Below are 24,625 nucleotides of genomic sequence, written 5' to 3' on the forward strand. Positions count from 1 at the left end.
CTTTATAGCCGACAAATAATCATAAAAACACAACAAATTCTTGTCAAAGCGTTTTGAAAAAAGACTTCGAAATGAATTTAATGATTATTAAACTTGGTGCGAACCAAGAATAATTATCAGACCAATCTTTTGGGCCGATATGATTCGAACTCTCGTAAATGTTGGCCCATATATTTTTCTATACCGCTATACGGCTTTATATTGGGCTTAATCTGTTTAGTATCTTTATGTGACTACTAATCGTATTTCACTGTTGCCTTCATAAAAACACTATGTGGTCCCATTACTTCCGCCTTTCGTAAATCATTTGTGGTTTAGTTTAGTTTTATAAATACGAAACAATATGAGTGCCTCTAATGTTATAGCGGGTAGTTAACATCCCTTCTTAGCTATATTTGACACAGAGCGTTTAAGAGCTTTTAGCTTTTATAAAAAAACTTCTATTTAATAAAAAGTTTCGTCTGATTAAAAAGGTTTAGAAATTATAGACGAGGAAAAAAGTTACAAGCTACTACGTATAAGTTAATTGAAGTAACTGTTAGCTACAAGCTAACAACTAGTTTTCACAAACATACCCTTGGTATAGGCTCATTTAAACTATTATAAATAACGATTTTTTAGTGACAATTTTAAAGTTGTCGTTAATGTGAATAACATATTGAACATTTAAATAAGTACTCCGTACCAATTAAAAGTTAACTACTACGTACAATGCATTTATATATACATTTACGTATATATAGTGACAAGTGACAACTATATAGATTGTGCTTAAAAAATTTCCTATATGCAACACCATTACACATGGACAATACACTTAACAACACACGTAATCTAGCATAAACAAGATTCACCGAAAACCGTATTTGACTAACTAAAAAGTATAAATATCACACAAACACCACCAATCTAATAAAGCCACACAAACAAATTTAACAACACATGTTCTAAACTTCCAATAACACAAGCTCACAAACAAATCACAAATATCCAACTTATTTCTTTTTATTAAGTTTCTTCATATATCTCCTTCACCCAATCGTCATCATCGTCCTTCTCTGTATTTAGTTCTTGAACATCACTTATTCCCGCAAGCTTAGTATCACAGTGATCATCCTTGTATTCTTCGTTGTTTTTAGCTTCTCCGTCTTTCTTTAATATTCCATATAAATGAGAGACGTCTTCCCATTCAATCTTCGAAGATAAGTAATCATGACGAGCTAGATATTTCTTTAGTTCGATTTGTAGATTTCGAACAGGCTACAATAAAAATTTTTATATCAGAACAGTTGCTCCATAGTCCATACTACGAGTATCTAACTAAAGTACTACAGCATCTTTTTTGGACACTTAATTTTATTATTATTACGATACTCAAATATACCACGTCACATGGAGAAAAATTTATTTCACTACCATATCAATTACAGTACATATTTCATCCGTACTAGTCAAAGCGTTCACTTCCACGCTTTAATTATACACAATTTTAATATCTCCACTAGAATGTTTTTCATTAATTAAAACAACATATATACACGTACGTAATACATACTCCAATATACGAGTATTTATTTTGAAAAAACTAAAATATGACATTCAAAATTTGACGGTTGTAAAAATACGGAGTAAAATAAAATAAATAAATAAATAAATAAATAAATAAATGAAAAATTTAAGAAATAGGGGACAACCTCTGCTTTGCAATGATTAGCAAGCCGAAAAAAGGCGACGGAAACAAAATGTTTTCCGACGGATTCTGCAGATTTGATCTGACCAAGCCAATACGACGCCGTTTCCAGTCTATCAAACTGGCAATTACTACATTTTTCAGCAGTAAAGTACGGTGTTCCCGGAATCCTAACCGGTTTAACCGAAAACGGCGGTCTCACCGGAGTATTGACCCCATCAACTTCCATCGCCGGAGTTTTTTCCTTCTCCGATCCCTCACTTTTTCCCGAAAAGGTTACAGTCTTTTTCTTCATCCCATTTTGAGGGGTTTTATTCGTAGACTCTGCTTTAGGTTCTGGTTTGGTTTTCGGTACTTTTGAAGAGACTTTATCTGAAGGTCTTGTTTTCTGCTTTTGTGGTACGGCTTTTTCAGGGATATTTGGATTTCGAATGGTGCCAAATGTTCTCCGCTGCCTGAAATCAAACGAACATAGTATTTATATATCGTTTTTGTTACAATATATAAGATAAGATAGTAATAGTAGTTCTTTCAAACTGTTTAATAAGTAGATATGCAGTTTTATTTCGTATGCAATTTTGATAAATAAAAAAGAGTTATTGTAATTACATTTGAACGCATGTTTCTTTGGTCTTCTGCTTTGGTGGTTCCGCAATCTTGTTGTACTTTGATTTAACCGAGTGGGCTTTGTTTCCTGACACGGATAATTCAACGATAAATTACGAATAATAACAATATATTGTAAAATGATATAAGAGAGTTATTAATTAAAGATTTGGTACCAGGAAATGGTGTAGGAAGAACATCCATTTTTGAAGTGCCTGAGATATACAGTAGAATTCAATTGAAGTGCACTTTTTTTATGAGAGTGGTTTTTAGTGGAGTAATTTTGAATATAGTTTGAGTTAAAATGAAGAATGAAGTTTTTCAAATTGCGAAAAAAGCGGCAAAAGTCGAGGGAGGAGCGGATGGGCAGTTGATCAGATACGCTCCCATGTAGGCCCGTTTTATTTCTATACGTAATAAATTTAATTTTAATCTCATTAATTCATTTTATACGATTAATTTATATTAATTATTATTATTATTAAATTGTAATCGAGAAATACTAAAATTATACTAAGATTTTATCACAAAATGATAGTGGCGTCATTCACGATTGGGATTGAGAGTGATCCTCATTAAGGTTGCAAAAGACGTGAGACGGGGTTGAGACGGTCGGGTCCTAAAAAAGTCGAGACGTTTGAGACGGGGTTGAGACGGGGGTCGAGACGGACGTTGATCAATGTTGACTTTTAAATATATAAGTATATAAATGTATATATTTGTACATATTTTAAAGCCAAAAAACTTTAATTGACTAATTTGTACTCATAATTTGCTATCACCGTTAATATAATATAGAAAATTCAAACTAAAATACGACAAATTTGACCGATTTTATCGACTTTCCGGCTTTTCCGAATTTTGAGAGACTTTGACCTGATTTTTTAACTTTGACCCGAATTTTGACTGTTGACTGTCATATTAGACGGTTTTCTTCGAGACGGGACGAGCTAGTCACAAAACTGTCGCAACGGGCGTCGAGACGGCTCGAGACGGGTTGTTTTGCAACAGTTTATTCCTCATACATCACCTTTTGATCAATTTACACCTAATTTACGATTATACTCTTAATTATACTTAGAATAATAATATAATTTCAACTATTTAGAGGCATAACTGTAAATTTATGAGACAAAAGTGGTGTGTGAGAATTACATCTTTTCATGATTCAATCAAATTAGTAAATTACAATAAATTTACTATCTTTTTATTACTTATCTCTTTCCGCACAAAAGTAGTGTGTGAGAATTACATCTTTTCATGTTCAATCAAATTAGTAAATTACTATAATTTTACTATCTTTTTATTACTTATCTCTCTTCCTGCTTGACTATTTTAAGTTTTAGAGATAAATAGTAAACAATTTGTTGAACCTTGTGTTATAACAAAAGATTGGGCACTTTTATTCAGCTTGGTGTAGTTTGGGCCCGATTCAATCTCTCATTTCCCTAATTCTACAACTTTACAAATAATACGAGTATTTTTTTTTAACAAAAACGTTCTGTAAAGAAAAAGAAATCAATTACGTAAATTACAAATCCTATGAAAACCAAACATACTCCTAAATTTTTTAGGAAACTTACTCGTAAATTTTTAAGGAAACTTCTCAAGCTAGATAGATAAGTTATGATCCTATGGCGGCTCTATCAAACTCTCACTTATTAATTTATGGAGTAATCTTTTCATACCATTTACTAATATAAATGTATTGATGTAGTTTTAGTCTTGTATAAGGAAAGATAAATGTAAATTTGCTAATAAAGAAAGATAAAAATGAAGACACAGTTTTATAATTAGGGCACTCGTATTCTACCATTGAATTTGATAAATTTATCATAATTAAGTATTTTTTTATTTGACAAAAATAACGCAAACTCATACAAATAAAAACGTTTTTCAAAAGAAAACATTTTCCACCGAAAGATACAAAACGATAGCTTAGAGACTCGAACCTAGAAAGTATGACCTAACAAAAGAAAAAATATCCACAAGGAACAAAAAATCTCCGTAACCACTAACTATCATCTAAACCAAAAGAACTAAGAAAGAAAAGTCAAAATACTTCAACAAAATGAGACAATCATCCAAACGCACTAAAGGACCGTTTTCTTCATCTATCCATTGATGGTCTCCAGATAAATTCTTTTGTCATTTTGGTTAACAATCTTATATGTTAAAACATTGAAGACCCGTCCCCAACTAGGATGGCTTCAGGAGGAGCAATAATTTCACGATCTTCTCATTCTTGGAAGAAACCTATCTCAACCGGTTTGCACCGTGGATTTAAACGTCCGCTCGATGAGCTCTCACCTAACTCCCGGATTGATTATCAATAAACATCCTTTAAGAACTTGCGGGCATAGTCCAACGGTTCCTCCCATGTACTTTGTGTCATGTGATAGGGAAAAGTCATGGGTTCGATCCTTAGGGATGATATGATTTTCTTTAAAATATTTGAACACCCATAATGGTGGTATATATTGACCCTATAAGGAGGTTTTACCGGATTCGTTCACGGACCTCTAACCAAGAACACTGCCAGAATAGATGTGTTCCGGAGTACCGTCGATTGGGTTCGGGTTTCCGCCCGAACGTGTGTGATACGTGCAAGTGATGAGGTCGTTGAAATAAATGATCTACTGATGCCAGAAAAATCGTCGTTCAAAAAAAAAATAAATAAATAAACATCCTTTGAACCGCATCACCAAATTCAATATTATTTAGATTATCGTGTAAATTAGAAGAACGCGAAACAACCTCATCCTTCTTATTTTTCCTAAGTGTTGATTTAGCAGATATTTCTTCAAGCGGTTTTTTCGAGCGACCATTTGAAGTATACCATTTCGAACAAAACACCTCACACATAGGAACCATATAATCACAATATCTCCTACTTACCCGACCAAACTCCATAGGTTATAAATATTATCATCATCGAGTTTACTTCCCATACTAGCATCCGAAACAAGTATTGATATGCATTAGTGCTAAAGTACTTATTATGCAATTGTGGTAATAAAAAAATTTTGAAATTTTTTAATGACCACCCCGAACGTTGTCTTTAAAAAATTAAGACATGCTTAATTAATTTGTACATCAAAATTAACCACCCACTGAGACGACCCGTCCTAATCCATAAGGACGAATACAATAACATATGATTACATCGCGAAGTACTTGACCTCTATATGATACATTTTACAAACATTGCATTCGTTTTTAAAAGACAAACTTTCATTTCATCGAAAGTTGACAGATATGCATATCCTTTCATAATATATCCAAACTATGAATGACTTAATATTGATCTTGATGAACTCAATGACTCGAATGCAACGTCTTTTGAAATATGCCATGAATGACTCCAAGTAATATCTTTAAAATGAGCAAATGCACAGCGGAAGATTTCTTTCATACCTAAGAATAAACATGCTTTAAAGTGTCAACCATAAGGTTGGTGAGTTCATTAGTTTAACATAAATAATCATTTCCATCATTTTAATAGACCACAAGATTTTTATTTCTCATAAATATACGTCCCATGCATAGAGACAAAAATAATCATTCATATGGTGAACACCTGGTAACCGATATTAACAAGATGCATATAAGAATATCTCCTATCATTCCGGGAAATCCTTCGGACATGATAAAAACAACATCGAAGTACTAAAGCATCCGATACTTTGGATGGGGTTCGTTAGGCCCAATAGATCTATCTTTAGGATTCGCGTCAATTAGTAGATCGGTTTACTAATTCTTAGGCTACCAAGCAAAAGGGGCATATTCGGCTTCGATCATTCACCCATATAATTTAGTTTCAACTACTTGTGTCTGTTTCGTAAAACATTTATAAAAATTGCGCATGTATTCTCAGCCCAAAAATATAAAGGGTAAAAAGGCAAATGAAACTCACTCTACAATATTTTGTAGTAAAAATATTCATACGACGAAACTGAACAATGCAGGGTTGGCTTCGGATTCACGAACCTATATCATTCATATATATATTAAAACATATAATCGTAATCGAGCAATTTATATATATATATAGTTATGTATTAAAATTAATATTCATATACAATTCTATTAATACTTATAATATATTATAATACTTATTCGATATGTAATTTAGTTATCGTTATATCAATATAAATAATATTATATCCTGATATTAAGTAATATTAGTATACGTATGTATTAAATATGTCTTTATAGACATTTCTTTTGTTTGCAAAAATAATATTTATAATAATATTAGAATAAGTATAATAATAATAGTAATAATAGTTTTAATACTAATAATAATGATAATGATAATAATAATAATTTTTTATTAGCAATGATAGTTTTAATAAACATGATAATTTTTGTAATAAGGATACTACTAAATATAGTAGTAATAATTAAAATGTTAATAATAATAATAATAATGATAATAAAGATAATACTTAATAATATTAACGATTAAGCTTTATGATTATAACTTAAAACATTCCTTTTTGTCAAGTTTATATAATAATACTTCGTTCTTAATACTTAATATTTTAATTATATTATTAAGCGTAATTGTAATCATTTTACACTTTTATATGTCATACACGTTTTCATGAGGGTATCAAGTTTATATCTATACTTATCAATACTATATAATTATATCATTTTGTCATGTCATACCTAATCATAAACATAATCATACTTATTTTATCCATAATACAATAACTATAATAAAAGTTGTATTATTTTTATAACAATAACTATAATAATGATAAACAATACTTTTAATAATAATGATAATGCTAATAATAATAATAATAATAATAATAATAATAATAATAATAATAATAATAATAATAATAATAATAATAATAATAATAATAATAATAGTAAAAGAAAAGAGAACTACCTCTAAACAGCTTTAAAAAAACTATGCCAACGCCTAGGCTCGAACTCGAGACCTCTCGCTAACCAACACACACGCCTAACCACTGTTCCGTCTATTGCTTTTCTGTTTTAACTCCTATCCTAAAAATATATATCTCGTATATCTATATATTTATAAATATAGTTTCCATTACATCGCATATTATTTTACATATTTAATTCTAACAATTTTAATCATATAATATTTCAAATAATATTTCAAATTATATATATATATATATATATATATATATATATATATATATATATATATATATATATATATATATATATATATATATATATATATATTTATGCATCTACTTACAATTAGTTGTTCGTGAACCGCCGGGAATGGTCGAAGGTCAATTGAACATAGGAAACAGTTCAAAATTTTTGAGACTCAACATTACAGACTTTGCTTATCGTGTCAGAATTATGAAATCGTATCGAGAGTTTGATTTAAAATTAGTCGAAATTTTCCGGGTCACTACAGTACCTACCCGTTAAAGAAATTTCGTCCCGAAATTTGAGTGAGGTCGTCATGGCTAACAATAAAAGTGTTTTCATGACGAATATGAGTTAGAGTTTTATCATTATTGATTAATATGGATAAAACGATTCGATCATGTGAAGCGCACGAGTGAAGTTTTCACAAAAGATTGAGATAGAGATTTAACTTTTGACGTAGTCATGGTGGATTTCCGAAATTCAATGAATTTTTAATCAGAATGAAAATGAAAATGAAAATGAAATCGTACGATTTATTAGCAAACTGTCGGAATTACAGGAGAACAGAAATATCAAGGAAAATATTTTCGTGATATGCTTAGAGATTAAGTAGAATGAAAAAGTTATGTAACATGGCACATGATGACGTTATGGTCTATGATTCATCACGTTCCATTAGAAACTCAGCATGACTTACTGTAATATAATCACGTTGATCAAGTGCCATTATATTATACTAACTCATGCATTAGTTCCCAACATTACTTCAATAACATTCATATTTTAAGCTCAAAAGTTTACAGAATATAGAAACTAACAGTTTCTATATGATGTAACACTGATAGCGCGAAGAGATTAATGATTTCATATAAGAATAGTTATGAAAACATCTTCAGAAATATGGAGGATATTTATAATGAAAGATACGATGATATCTTGGAATTTCTAATATCGAAGGATGGTGAAGAAAATTTGTTCGCAAGAGTTTGGAGTCAGAAGCAATGTATTCGCTAAAGATTTCATCAGAAACAGAATCATTAGGATTCTTAATGTACAAGTTTAGTCCTTGTGATTTGTTCAGAGAATCCTTCGTAGTTTGCTCAATCAGTTTTTTAGTTTCAAACTTTTTCTGAGCTTTACCAACATACAATTCTTTATCATCAACTTTTGGCTGTTGAGGTCGTTTACAGTTTTTGTTGCTTCATTCAACTTTTCAAAATTCAGAGTATTAATTCGCAGACTGGGTGCTTTTCAGAATTTCAGAATGGAAGATCATAGTTCTAAGAGATAAATGTTATATGGATACATATAACTGTTGATGTGGAAACGTTGCGAGACTCACAATACAGATTTGCTGATTCCCGGTAATTGGTATGGCAATTCTTGTTACAAGATGCGGATGAGTACATGATGAAACTTCAATAGATAAATTTAGTGATTTGTCGGAGAGATTTAAACCAAGAATCGACGAGGTTGCTGGTACATCTGCTGGTAATATGGTGGAATATAAAAGGTTCCCCGGTAACAATAAAAGAGCACGCATATATATCAAGGTTGTAGTAAGGCTAGTCCGACTGAAAAGTCGAAGTTGACTTGCTGGAGCTGTGACAAATTTGGCTAATTTGGAAAGAGGTTGCAAAGTTATTTTTGGTAATAACAATGCCAAGGAATTATAAGTTCATTTTAAACTTCTACTTAGCTTCCAAGAGTTTTTCAGGTGCATGCCCATATGCATAAGTTCTTCCTTTCGTAGGTATCGTGTGGTTGGATCATCCTCTCGATTGAGGTGTTTTCAAGAGTCATGAAAGGTTTGAACGCAGATTGTAATCGTCAAGATACAAATGAGGTTTAAGATGAATTCAAGTGGCAAACTTGAAGAATTGTTTAGTTTCATATGTTATAATCAATATTTTAATTCATTTTAATTGTCCAACGTTGGTAGTCCACAGTTAGCAGTCCATAGTCACTAACTTAATAATTCATATATAGTTTATAACATTCGAATTAATTAATACGTATCGTGACCCGTGTACATGTCTCAGACTCGATCACAACTCAAAATATATATATTATTGTAGAATCAACCTCAACCCTGTATAGCTAACTCCAGCATTATTGCATATAGAGTGTCTATGGTTATTCCAAATAATATATATAGATGCGTCGATATGATATGTCAAAACTTTGTATACGTGTCCCGATATTTAAAGTGCGTAAAATAAATAACAGAAATTAAATGACGATAAATAAAATTGCGAGAATTAAATTGCGATAAAATAAATTGCGATAAATAAATTGCAATAAATAAATTGCGATTAATAAATGTAATCAGTTAGCTAGGAACAGTTAGCGTGGATTCTTAACAAAATTTCTCATAATTAATTTGTTTGTTTCTAACAATTTTTATTTTGTCCAATATTTTCTTCATTATGCCACTTGTTGGATTCTGGTAAATCATAATCCAAATGTGAAATTGGATGAAAATGGTTATTCTGCGGTGAACGGATATGTATATCTGTGGATGTACGTAGGATAGTAAATGACTGTTGAATCAGATTGGAAGAATGTACTGTGTAACTTATTAATGTGAAATTTAAATATTTCTCGGGTATTACCTACCCGTTAAAATGTTTTCACCATTAACAGTTTGTACAAAAGAATTTTTAATTACAATCTTTATGAAAACATATATACATATATATTTTCTTCAGATGTAATATAGATTTAATGAGTTAATATGATATTAATCTCATTTGATTTACCGTTAGAACAAGAATATATAATCTCTAAAACATTAGAGATTACATAATCGCCATGAAGAACGAAGATAATTGATGTAGAACGATACGTAGAATGATGATTATACTCGAGGTACAGAATGAGATGTTGAGGCATGGATTGTCGATGGTACTGGTGCTGTTATTGATGGTACTGTTGGTGCCGGTGATGTTGCTAAAGCTGGTAAATTTTGAACCATATTCTCCAAATTGATTACTCAAACCCGAAGTTCGTTGACTTCTTTTATTATTCCGGGATGATTGTCGGTCGGAACGAGCGGATGAATAAGGTTCAGAATTTGAGATAGAATATAATCGTGACGAGATACTCTGGAAATGAGATAGAAAATGGTATTATGGACAGGTTCGCCGGTAAGTGCTTCAGGTTCACCGTCAAGAGATGAATTCGGTTGATGGAAAGTATCGCCTTCTTCACGTCTCAATTGATTATGTCGACTACGAACCCTTCAGATGAATTAGGAATGGTTGATTGGTTGATTCATTCAGGTGACGCTGCTTCCGGAGTTAGGTGAACATCCATGTAGCAATAGCTGTCGGAATAACTATCGAAATAGCTATCGAAATCTGAGGGACTCGAACTGGTTGAGGGATTCATCTCGTACGATCAGATAAAGGATTTTTGATAAGAAACAGATTATAGGATGTAGATTAGTACCCTGCAATACATAATTTACATATGAATATATAATACTAAAATCTCATAAGTTACGGAGAAATCTACGGAAGATATCAGGAAAGGTCTATAGTAACAGATACACTAAGATATGAATTTATCTATACACTGTCTATGCAATAGAGGCAGTAAGACGTGTCTAGACTTTAAGGATGATAAGCAAATAATTTTTGACACTAAATGATAAACAAAACTTTTGACATGCAGACACGGTCGAAGTCCAGACTCACTAATGCATCTAAACAACTATCAGTTAGACACACTAATGCAAGACCTGGTTCGCTAAGACCACCGCTCTGATACCACATGAGATGACCCTTCCTAATCCATAAGGATGAACAATAACATATGATTACATCGCGAGGTACTTGACCTCTATATGATACATTTTACAAACATTGCATTCGTTTTTAAAAGACAAACTTTCATTTCATCGAAAGTTGACAGATATACATATCCTTTCATAATATATCCAAACTATGAATGACTTAATATTGATCTTGATGAACTCAATGACTCGAATGCAACGTCTTTTGAAATATGCCATGAATGACTCCAAGTAATATCTTTAAAATGAGCAAATGCATAGAGGAAGATTTCTTTCATACCTGAGAATAAACATACTTTAAAGTGTCAACTATAAGGTTGGTGAGTTCATTAGTTTAACATAAATAATCATTTCCATCATTTTAATAGACCACAAGATTTTCATTTCTCATAAATATACGTCCCATGCATAGAGACAAAAATAATCATTCATATGGTGAACATCTGGTAACCGACATTAACAAGATGCATATAAGAATATCCCATATCATTCCGGGAAATCCTTCGGACATGATAAAAACAACATCGAAGTACTAAAGCATCCGGTACTTTGGATGGGGTTCGTTAGGCCCAATAGATCTATCTTTAGGATTCGCGTCAATTAGTAGATCGGTTTACTAATTCTTAGGCTACCAAGCAAAAGGGGCATATTCGGCTTCGATCATTCACCCATATAATATAGTTTCAACTACTTGTGTCTATTTCGTAAAACATTTATAAAAATTGCGCATGTATTCTCAGCCCAAAAATATAAAGGGTAAAAAGGCAAATGAAACTCACTCTACAATATTTTGTAGTAAAAATATTCATACGACAAAACGGAACAATGCAGGGTTGGCTTCGGATTCACGAACCTATATTATATATATATATATATATATATATATATATATATATATATATATATATATATATATATATATATATATATATATATATATATATATATATATATATATATATATATATATATATATATTAAAATTAATATTCATATACAATTCTATTAATACTTATAATATATTATAATACTTATTCGATATGTAATTTAGTTATCGTTATATCAATATAAATAATATTATATCCTGATATTAAGTAATATTAGTATACGTATGTATTAAATATGTCTTTATAGACATTTCTTTTGTTTGCAAAAATAATATTTATAATAATATTAGAATAAGTATAATAATAATAGTAATAATAGTTTTAATACTAATAATAATGATAATGATAATAATAATAATTTTTTATTAGCAATGATAGTTTTAATAAACATGATAATTTTTGTAATAAGGATACTACTAAATATAGTAGTAATAATTAAAATGTTATTATTAATAATAATAATGATAATAAAGATAATACTTAATTATATTAACGATTATGCTTTATGATTATAACTTATAACATTCCTTTTTGTCAAGTTTATATAATAATACTTCGTTCTTAATACTTAATATTTTAATTATATTATTAAGCGTAATTGTAATCATTTTACACTTTTATATGTCATACACGTTTTCATGAGGGTATCAAGTTTATATCTATACTTATCAATACTATATAATTATATCATTTTGTCATGTCATACCTAATCATAAACATAATCATACTTATTTTATCCATAATACAATAACTATAATAAAAGTTGCATTATTTTTATAACAATAACTATAATAATGATAAATAATACTTTTAACAATAATGATAATGCTAATAATAATAATAATAATAATAATAATAATAATAATAATAATAATAATAATAATAATAATAATAATAGTAAAAGAAAAGAGAAGTACCTCTAAACAGCTTTAAAAAAACTATGCCAACGCCTAGGCTCGAACTCGAGACCTCTCGCTAACCAACACACACGCCTAACCACTACTCCGTATATTGCTTTTCTGTTGTAACTCCTATCCTAAAAATATATATCTCGTATATCTATATATTTATAAATATAGTTTCCATTACATCGCATATTATTTTACATATTTAATTCTAACAATTTTAATCATATAATATTTCAAATTATTATATATATATATATATATATATATATATATATATATATATATATATATATATATATATATATATATACATACATACATACATATATATATAGGGGCAGGATCAATGGGGAAGTAACCAATTGGGGGGAAGCGGGGGGAAGCAAAAAAAATTTTTTTTTTCGTTTTTTTTGAATTTTTTTTTCCCGGCATCAAGATCACACGAAAATATGAACAATTAGAAGAGACCCTTCGTGATGAATGTTATTATTTAGACGGGAAAACGATCGACAAAAATAACATTCAAGATAATATTGTTCGTGAAGAATATGAACGTTTTTTTTTCATGTTATGTGAAGTAAAATTTAGCCCGATTTAGAGTTTAGGGTTTAGGGTTTAGGGTTTGGTGTTTTGGGTCATAAACCCAAAACACCAAACTCCAAACCCTAAACCCTAAACCCTAAACTCTAAACCGTTCGTGTTAAAAACTCAATCTAAATCCTAAATCTAAACCCTAAATCTAAACCCTAAACCCTAAATTTCTAAACCCTAATATCTAAACCCTATAAACCCTAATATCTAAACCCTAATATCTAAACCCCAATAGCTAAAACCTCAAAATACGCTCGAAAAACACGATAATTGTTATATATTACTTCTTCGAGCGTTTTCCTGCCAAAATAAAAACATTTATCACAAAGTGTCTCTACTAAATGTTCATATTTTCATCTCATCTATAATGTTCGTGAATAAAGTTTTTTCAAAAAACGAATTTTTTTTTGCTTCCCCCCGTTTCTCCCCGAATGGTTACTTCCCTCTTGATCCTACCACTATATATATATATATATATATGTATGCATCTACTTACAATTAGTTATTCGTGAATCGCCGGGAATGGTCGAAGGTCAATTGAATATAGGAAACAGTTCAAAATTTTTGAGACTCAACATTACAGACTTTGCTTATCGTGTCAGAATTATGAAATCGTATCGAGAGTTTGATTTAAAATTATTCGAAATTTTTCGGGTCACTACACCCACCCCATAAAAATAACTACCACAAACTATCAAATTGTATCATTTTTTATGCATAAATTGACTCTTAATGATAACTCTAAGAGTTGTCATTAAATAACTTCAAAAACTATATATTACTTATCATATTAAGAGTAAAAATATTACTCCGTGTCATTCTTAAAATACATAACATTCGTTAATTTCTTTAAGAAAATATCTTAGCTGTAATTATATTTTATCCAGTCCACCACATTGGCTAATTAGAAAACAAAAATAATATTTTCTTATTTATATAAAACATCGCATTATTTAATAATTTAAAATTTATAAATGAACACCATAGTAAAAATATGTTACTAGTATTTGGTTAAAACCCCATTTATATGTGATTATAGCTCATACGGTTTAACAAATTAGGCTTTCATGTTCAAACTATCTGCGAAAGAGTTCCCAAGGAAATAAAATAAGGCGTCAACAGTTCTGTCTAGCGCCTTTTAGGCTTAGTCACGTCAATGAAGCAAAGCCATAGCACGAGAGAGATGGCTTTTCTTCGCCGGTTTATCTCGAGGAAGTGCTCAATTCGAGAATCTTATATGTCAATAGAGAAAGCAGATTCAGAAAGAAAAAGAATTATTTTTTACTTATATATATGCAATCTATTCGAGCTCTGTTAAAATAGTGAATCAACAACCACGAAACACCAATGGAACTTCAATTGATCGAAACACAAAAAATCACCAAGTACCGAAATTACAAATATTGCCAAAATTACATGATGAAACAGAGACAAGTAATGGAAGCCAAGATTACACGATGAACAAGAGCACAATAGAGATTGCAATCTCTTTAAACAAAATTGTAATCGGCCAATGTAACAGGAACCAAAATTAGGGTTGATAAAACGAGTAGCAGTGAATAAAGGGAGCGGGGTGTGTTGTATGACAACCCTAGCTCACGACACCCTTGATATAGAGGAAGGAAAAGGCACCAGCAACCCAGAACTATCACAGAAAGGCAAAACAGAACCTCAACTTTAAATAGCATAACATCACAAGTTCTTATGGCTTTGCACAGCAGGTCCTTTTAGTAAACCATGAAACCTACACAAAGATCAAGAGCAAAATACAATGAGAACAAGAAAAGACCAAAAAGGAGTTTGACAAAGTGATAAATTTAACATCCCCCCACAAACTCATTTTTGGTATAAGTTGTAGAGTCCAAGTTTGCTAGCCAAGTAGCCATGTTGGGTCACACTGAAAGGACCCGTTCATACCAATTATAAACGATTCACGAAGTTGATTTCATTGCGAGGTATTTGACCTCTATATGATACATTTTACAAACATTGCATTCGTTTTTAAAAGACAAACTTTCATTACATCGGAAGTTGAAGGCATGCATACCATTTCATAATATATCCAAATATAATTGACTTAATAATATTCTTGATGAACTCAACGACTCGAATGCAACGTATTTTGAAATATGCCATGAATGACTCCAAGTAATATCTCTAAAATGAGCAAATGCACAGCGGAAGATTTCTTTCATACCTGAGAATAAACATGCTTTAAAGCGTCAACCAAAAGGTTGGTGAGTTCATAGGTTTATCATACACAATCGTTTCCATAATTTTAATAGACCACAAGATTTCATCTTTTATATGTATAAACTGCAGGAACACTCATCTGCAAAAATTATAATACAGGAACACTCATCTGTATAAAAATTCATTCATATGGTGAACACCTGGTAACCGACATTAATAAATGCATATAGAATATCCCCAAATATACAGGTACACTCATCTGTATAAAATTGAAGTACTAAAGCATCCATAACCTGGATGGGGTTTGTTAGGTCCATAGATCTATCTTCAGAATTCACGTCAATTAGGGGGTCTTTCCCTAATTCTTAGGCTACCAAGCTAAAAGGGTGATATTCAATTTCGATAATCCAACCATAGAATGTAGTTTCAATTACTTTTGTTTATTTCGTAAAATATTTATAAAAGCAGCGCATGTATTCTCAGTCCCAAAAATATATATTGCAAAAGTATTTAAAAAAGGGAGCAAATGAAACTCACAATACGATATTTTGTAGTAAAAATATGCATACGACGAAAACTGAACAATGCAAGGTTGGACTCGGATTCACGAACCTATATCATTTGTATATATATTAACACACATAATTGAAATCGGACAGATATATATATTAATTTATTAGTTATATCATTTTTATGTTAATAATATATATATGTTTCATATATTCATTTTGTATACAAAAATATTAATTTTATTATGTTATATGTAATATATATATATATATATATATATATATATATATATATATATATATATATATATATATATATATATATATATATATATATATATATCATTCGTTTGTTAAAAATAGTAATTATAATAATACTAAAATAATATTAGTAATGGTGAAAATGATAATAATGATATTAATAATGATAATAATAATGCTTATTATTCCATTAATGATAATAATAATGATATTAATAATTATAATTGTAAAAATATTAATTTTACTGTTAAAGACAGTTTTGATAATGATTTTGATAATTATATGATAATAGTACTCATGATAATATAAATAATAATAATACTTATAATCATATTAGTGGTAATAATAATAATAATAATCTTAATATTAATGATGATAATAATAATTATAGTTATGATAATAATACTTATTTTTAATGATGATAATAAATTATAGTATGATAGTTATAGTAATACTTAACTTAACAATAAAATCAATAATAATTATGACAATCTTATTACTAATGGTAATCTTAATAATAATGCTCTTGTTATAAATACTAATAATAATTCAAAAATGATACTAATACTATTATTAATGATAATAGTTTGTATTATTTTCATACTAACAATAATAATAATAATCCTACTCATAATAATACTTATATCAATATCTCTTTACATATTAAAGTAAACACACAATTGAGTGACAAATCCCCTTAAAAATAAATCCCAGCCATCCAATCTTTTAAGCACCTCTAATCCTAGCCATCCATTTCTAATCCCTCCCTTAATCACGTGACAATCCTTGGTTTAGGAATTAAACAGACAAAATTAACCCTCGCTACTAATAAACACACGGGTAGTAACACAAAAATTAGGGGTTTTTTCGTCCAATCATTCCACGCATCTGATTCGATTCTTCTTCATCAATCAATCAATTTGTTTGCATCTTCAACTATTATAATTACCGAATTTTGTTTACAAGTGGTATGTAATTAAATGACTTTTTGTTTATGATTATTGTAATCCATTCATATGCTTTTTATTGTGTTTAGGGTTTATCAAATCCTACAAACGAATGGATGGTGAGGAACCTACCAATCGAACACCCATATACCTTATGCATCTGTTAGTACAATTGCTAATTTGTTTCTTTCAACAGGTACTTAAATGAGATTAATGAATTCACTTGATTTTTTTTTTCAATTATTGTTATAATTGATTGAATTTTCTCATATTATAACAATGATAGAAGTGACTAATTGCCTGTATTATTTGAAAGGACCCGTCCTAATCCATCCGGATGAAGTCCATATCGATTATAAACGAATCACAATAGTTGATTACATCGCGAGGTACTTGACCTCTATATGATACATTTTACAAACATTGCATTCGTTTTTGAAAAGACAATCTTTCATTACATCGAAAGTTGACAACATGCATATCATTTCGTAATATATCTTACTATAATTGAATTAATAATAATCTTGATGAACTCAACGACTCGAATGCAACATCTTTTGAAATATGTCATGAATGAATCTAAATAATATCTTTAAGATGAGCAAATGCACAGCGGAAGATTTCTTTCGTATCTGAGAATGAACATGCTTTAAAGTGTCAACCAAAAGGTTGGTGAGTTCATTAGTTTAACATAAATAATCATTTCCATCATTTTAATAGACCACAAGATTTTCATTTTTTCATAAATATACGTCCCATGCATAGAGACAAAAATATCATTCATATGGATTGAACACCTGGTAACCGACCTTAACAATATGTATATTAGAATATCCCCATCATTCCGGGATCCTCCTTCGGACATGATATAAATTTCGAAGTACTCAAGCATCCGATACTTTGGATGGGGCTTGTTGGGCCCGATAGATCTATCTTTAGAGTTCGCGTCAATTAGGGTGTCTGTTCCCTAATTCTTAGATTACCAGACTAAATAAAAAGGGGCATATTCGATTTCGATAATTCAACCATATAATGTAGTTTTGATTACTTGTGTCTATTTCGTAAAACATTTATAAAAATTGCGCATGTATTCTCAGCCCAAAAATATAAAGGGTAAAAAGGCAAATGAAACTCACGCATATAAATATTGTAAAACAGTTAATAAAGCATTTGCATGTATTCTCAGCCCAAAAATGTAAAGAGTAAAAGGGAGCAAATGAAACTCCCCTAATGTATTTTGTAGTAAAAAATACATATACATCATTGAACAAGTGTAAGGTTGGCCTTGGATTCACGAACCTATATCATTTGTATATTTATTAATATACATAATGGTAATCGAACAAGTATATTTATAAGTTTATTAGCTATATCCTTTTTATATTAAATATATATTTATATATGTTTCATATATTCATTTTATACATGAAAAGATATTTAAATCTTTGTTATGTGATATGTATTAGATATATTTATATAAATATCAATCATTTGTTAAAGTAGTATTTTAAGATAATATTTTAAGTGATATCAATAATAATAATGATAGTACTAATATTAATAATAATGATAATAATATTAAGAATGATAATATTAATGATAGTTTTTATAATGAATCTCACAATAACGATAATATTAGCAGTTTTTAATGAAATGAATAATTTAATAGTAATGATAATGAAAATAATGATTTTTAGAATAATACCTAATACCTGATAATAATAATAATTATTATAACAATCTTATTACTAGTGGTAATCTTTAATTAATAATACTTTTGTTAATAAAAATAATAAAATTTATAAATGTTACTAATACTTGTATTAGTAATGATGATAATTCTAATAACTAATGTTCGTAATACATAATCGTAATATTACTAATAATAATTATAATTCTAGTACTTAATGATCGTAATAATAATAATAATAATAATAATAATAATAATAATAATAATAATAATAATAATAATAATAATAATAATAACAATGATATTACTACCTACATAACGATATTAACTCAATTACTTAATAAAAAAAATTTGTATTTATGATAGTAATTATGATAATTATCATAACAATAATAACAATAACTAATAATAACAATATTAATAATAATAATAATGATAATAATTGAAATAAAAATAAGAGATTATACCCTATTGGAAAGCTTTTATAAAAAGATCTGCCCCAGAACAGAATCGAACTTGTGACCTACTGTTAGTTCAACAACACCCAGGAACCATCAAGCTACTTGTTCATTTCTGATATAAATCAGACCTTAATACTATTTAACCCGTTTGGCAGAATATACTCGGCCCAATAGAAGGTTCAAAGCCCAACAGAAATAATAGACTCTCGGCCCAATAACACTAGCCTTGTTCAATAGCCCAGTAATATAATCGAATAGCAAAAATTGGAATAAGGTTTACGCTTTGAACATAGGATTCGAAACAGGAAACACGAGCCGTCATTTTCTACTTATCTTTATCGTCGTCATATTTTAATCATAATCCCACATCATTCAATATCTTCATTAATCCTCATCAATTTTTAACCAGTAAAAGACTTAGAGATATAAATAATACGCGTGAGTGGGTGTTGAAATCGAAACAAAAATAATAAACAACACATCTTCGTTGTTTTTAATTTCATTTTCACTCGTTTCATTATTATTCACCAAGATTGTAATTGTAATCATCATCATAAAAAAAAAACAAATCATCAACTTGGGTGTCCATAATGGTCGGCCAAGACATCCATTTTGTCCCACTTATTAGAAAAAAAACGAAGCATGAATATTTTTATTCACCCAAGTTGACAAACTTTATGTTGTGGCCACCTTCTCCTTTATTCTTTAGCATAAAAGGACCACCTTTATTTTCACAGTAACCGAAAAAAAAATATAATCATTCAAGTGTAGTTGTAGCGGCTTATGATATTAGAAGGTGACGGATTAAATAGAAAGAAAGGTATAGCAGTTATTATCAACAACGGTTTCCCATGATGAAGGTTAAGCGACAGAAAGAAAGAAGAAGTAAAAAAAAAAGATAGGTGAGGGTTTGAAGTGGGTGTCGATGGATGGTGTGCCGGTTTAATAGTATCGGTTGTGGTGTTGTCGATGGCAGGTGGTTGTTTGTAGTGACCCGAAAATTTTCGACCAAATTTAAACTTAAATCTGTATGTGTTTCCGACACGATAAGCAAAGTCTGTAATGTTGAAGTCTCAAAAAGTTTGAACTGTGTTCATGTAATCAAATGCCCTTTGACTATTCCCGACGATTCACGAACCATAGTTTACAAATAAATATGTATATATATACTATATAATTAGTAAGTAGAATATAATTAATAAATGGTAATATTAAGATATTAATTGTAATTATAAGTTGGTATATTAACATTTTTATAATTAGAATTATTATAATCAGTATTATTATAAATAATATTATGAATAATATTATTATTACTATTTTATTTTGCAGTCATTCTTATTAATGATTATTAAACTTAACTGTTAATTTAAAATTTCCATTATCTTTATTAGTAATATATCAATATTTTCTATTACACTATATCATTTGATATTATTATTAATAATTGATATAATTAACTCTATTATTATTAGTATTAGTATTTTTATATTTATAATTACAAATATGATCATTAATATCTATTAGAAAAGAATATATTTTATGGTTACTAACATTAATAACACAATTATTATCATTCTTTTATTATTTATATTATCTATATCTATTATTAATATTGATATAATTATTAATATTAATTAATAATACCTTTAATGAATTAAAATTTATTTTATAAACCATAAATTAAAACAAGAATCTGTGAATCTGTTTCTTGTAGCTTTTATACTATTTTTGATTTACAAATTCGTACAATCAGATTCAATCAATAACAACAAATCCAAAAATTAGTTGAAGATCACGATCGACTTTATCCTTTTTCTATTCTTCTTTTCTTCCTCATTTTGTTCCTGTCGATGCCCATACTCGCTACAAAACAATTATGATGGTACTGAGCAATTCCAAATTTTGTTACCCATCGTAATCATACTTTATGTATTCTTATTTCTTTATCCTGTCTTCACCTCTTGCTCGAACATCCTGACACACGTTTTATTTATATAACATGCGATTGTCTCAAATTATTGGAAAAAGTTATTGGAGTACTACATTACCTTCAAATACAAACCACAACACCATCACACCCGGCTATTTTCCCCACGATCACCATTACTATTGTGAACCCCATTACCATGAAAACAACCATCGACTCCAAAACCAAACCACCTATTTTATATATATATATATATATATATATATATATATATATATATATATATATATATATATATACATATGATCATACATCATCCATCATAAAAATCGATCACCTTGTTTCTTCTTCTTTGTGGATCATTAAACCGCCACCACCACCCCATCTATCGACAACCTGCAACTTACATCAAAACATTTCTTGTTGGAATAATATATGAACCCACTTTTATAACCATCTTCATCATCATCTCGCTAATCATCGGTCACCTTTGTCGAACACCATAAAAACGGCAACCACTTAACCACATGAACAAGATCACAACCACCGTATCTACTACTCGAGGATTGATGTCGTTTCTATTTATTGTTTATGTTTCGAATAACCTATAAACTAAACCCATTTATATTTTCTTCTCCATCAAACTCATCACTTTCCACCACTGTTAAATACTCTAAACAATTCCCCATGACCGCTGAACCTGTTTTGTGTTTCAGTTTGAGAACACCACAACCGCTACAAAACCCATGGCCGTTCATACTCGTTTTCTTCTTTTTCTGTTCTAGTTCGATGCACAACAATCACCACCTTTTATCACCTTAAAACCCAACCACACCTTCATTACTTCTGCTACCCACTGTATTCCTTTCCTGATCAAGAACAAGCACAACCTAGCCACAAAACCATCGGCATGGATTAATATTGTTGGGGTAATTTTTTTTTCTGACAATCAAGACTAGGAACCGTGATATTTATGATGAATGATAATGATAAAGAACAAAATGTTGAGTGGTGTTGTTTCTTTATGTTTATAGTTGGAAACCAAACCCCACAAATACTTTAACTTTTAGACTACCACATGCGTTCCCTTTTATTTAACCAGTCGACACCCAAAAATCATTAAAGCAAGTTAGTTGAATAATGCACAACCTCTAATTGGATGTACTGTTGTCGAGGAGAAAAAGATGGCAACGGTGTTGAAGTTATTATCATAATGGTACCACTTTTGCAAAAATATCCCTTCCATTTCACCTGCCATTTTTTTTTTCTTTTCAAACGATTCCTTTAATTGCTGGAACCAGGCCGCAAGCCTTTATGTTTAGTGTTGGGCCACGATTTTGATCTAGTACTTGGGCCTATATTGTTTATCTGTTGGGCCGAGCTATTGGGCCATATGAGTATGATGTTGTTGGGCCGAGGACTAGCATTTTGTTGAAGCGTAAAAGCTGATTGCAGTCTTATATTTTTTTTTTCCTATTAATAAACGATGAAGATGATGGATGATTTTGCTCAAGATGATGAGTGATGTGATCATGAAACTGAGATTAAGTTATAATGATGATATAAGCTAGGATTAGGATGATGATTATGATGAAGTAATTAGATGATGGTAAATTGATGATGGTTGGGGTATTCTGTTGGTTTCGGTTAATGAAGAAAAGGCAGGAAAAGTTGGGTTAAGTAGTTTAGTGTATAAACTAAAACAGAAAAGAAGCAACAGATCCATGGCTTGGGTGTTTGTTTGAGAGCGAGAGGTATCGAGTTCGAAACCGGTTTGCGACGTTTTATTTTTGGAAGAGGTTTTGAGGTAGCCTTTATTTATTTATTTGTTAATACTTATTAATTTAAATTATTATTATTGTTAATATTAATATGATTATTATTGTTTTGATTATTATTATTATTATTGTTATTATTATGATTATTATTATTATTAGTACCATACCTACAATTATTATTATTACCATATTTATAAGAATTATAATTATTACTATCATTAACATTAGTATTTTTTTTAAGCATCATTAAGATTATTATAAACTGTACCCTTTAAATATTATTATTTTTATTATTAGGATTATGAATATTATTATTATTACTATTATGAAAATAATAAAACTTAGTAGTATTTTTGTTAATATTAGTATTAGTATCATTTTAAAATTTTTAAGTATTATTATTATTAAGTAGTATGAATATCAATTATTATTATTACTATCAATGTTATTATTCTTATTATAAATTATATTATAAAAACTTATTATCATCACTATCAATATTATTATTAACAAAATTATTAACTTTAATATTTTTATTAGTAACATTAGGTATTATCATTATTATCATTTATACCATTACAAATAATATTATGGCATTATTATAATTACTATATTTTAACAAACAAACGATATATATATATACTTAATACATATAACATAATAAAAATTAATATTTTCATATACAAAATGAATAAATGAAACATATAAATATTATCCATATAAAAAGGATATAACTAATAAATTTATATATACATATATGTTCGATTACAACTATGTATATTAATAAATATACAAATGATATAGGTTCGTGAATCCGAGGCCAACCCTACATTGTTTAGTTGTTCAATGTCGTCATATGTATTTTTACTACAAAATACAATACGGTGAGTTCATTTGATTCCCTTTTACTCTTTACATTTTTGGGACTGAGAATACATGCACTGTTTTTACAACTGCTTTATTAAATACTTTTGAAATATATTTTGAACTGAGAATATATGAAATGCTTTTATAAATGTTTGACGAGATAGACACAAGCAAAACATTCCTCGAATGAATTATTATGCAGACAGAAGTTCTGCGGATTATTATTGAATTATGTGGACATGATAATTGCCACCATTGAATTATGTGGACATGATAATTGTCACCATTGAATTATGTGGACATGATAATTGTCACCAATTGATATGAATGTTATGTATCGAGAGAATGATTTTA

General features: G+C 29.2%; 1 protein-coding gene across 1 annotated transcript; it reads right to left on the reverse strand.

The window, feature by feature from the left end:
• Positions 1-981: 981 nt before the first annotated feature.
• Positions 982-2,580, reverse strand: LOC139896803 (uncharacterized). Its single transcript, XM_071879444.1, has 4 exons — positions 2,473-2,580; positions 2,300-2,384; positions 1,695-2,145; positions 982-1,260 (listed from the first exon to the last, which is right to left on the reverse strand). Exons 1-4 carry the CDS (start codon positions 2,498-2,500, stop codon positions 1,009-1,011), a joined length of 816 nt encoding a protein of 271 aa, XP_071735545.1. The 5' UTR covers positions 2,501-2,580; the 3' UTR covers positions 982-1,008.
• Between the last annotated feature and the right edge of the window lie 22,045 nt (positions 2,581-24,625).

This window comes from Rutidosis leptorrhynchoides, chromosome 3 (genome assembly GCF_046630445.1).
Source record: "Rutidosis leptorrhynchoides isolate AG116_Rl617_1_P2 chromosome 3, CSIRO_AGI_Rlap_v1, whole genome shotgun sequence".
Taxonomy (NCBI): domain Eukaryota; kingdom Viridiplantae; phylum Streptophyta; class Magnoliopsida; order Asterales; family Asteraceae; genus Rutidosis; species Rutidosis leptorrhynchoides.

Excerpts from the sequence above, each read along its gene's own strand:
- LOC139896803 (XM_071879444.1), bottom strand. The coding sequence starts at position 2,500 with ATGGATGTTCTTCCTACACCATTTCCTG. Across the intron at positions 2,385-2,472 it reads TCTTCCTACACCATTTCCTG|GAAACAAAGCCCACTCGGTT; the intron begins GTACCAAATCTT and ends TATCCGTGTCAG. Across the intron at positions 1,261-1,694 it reads CTAATCATTGCAAAGCAGAG|CCTGTTCGAAATCTACAAAT; the intron begins GTTGTCCCCTAT and ends TTTTTATTGTAG.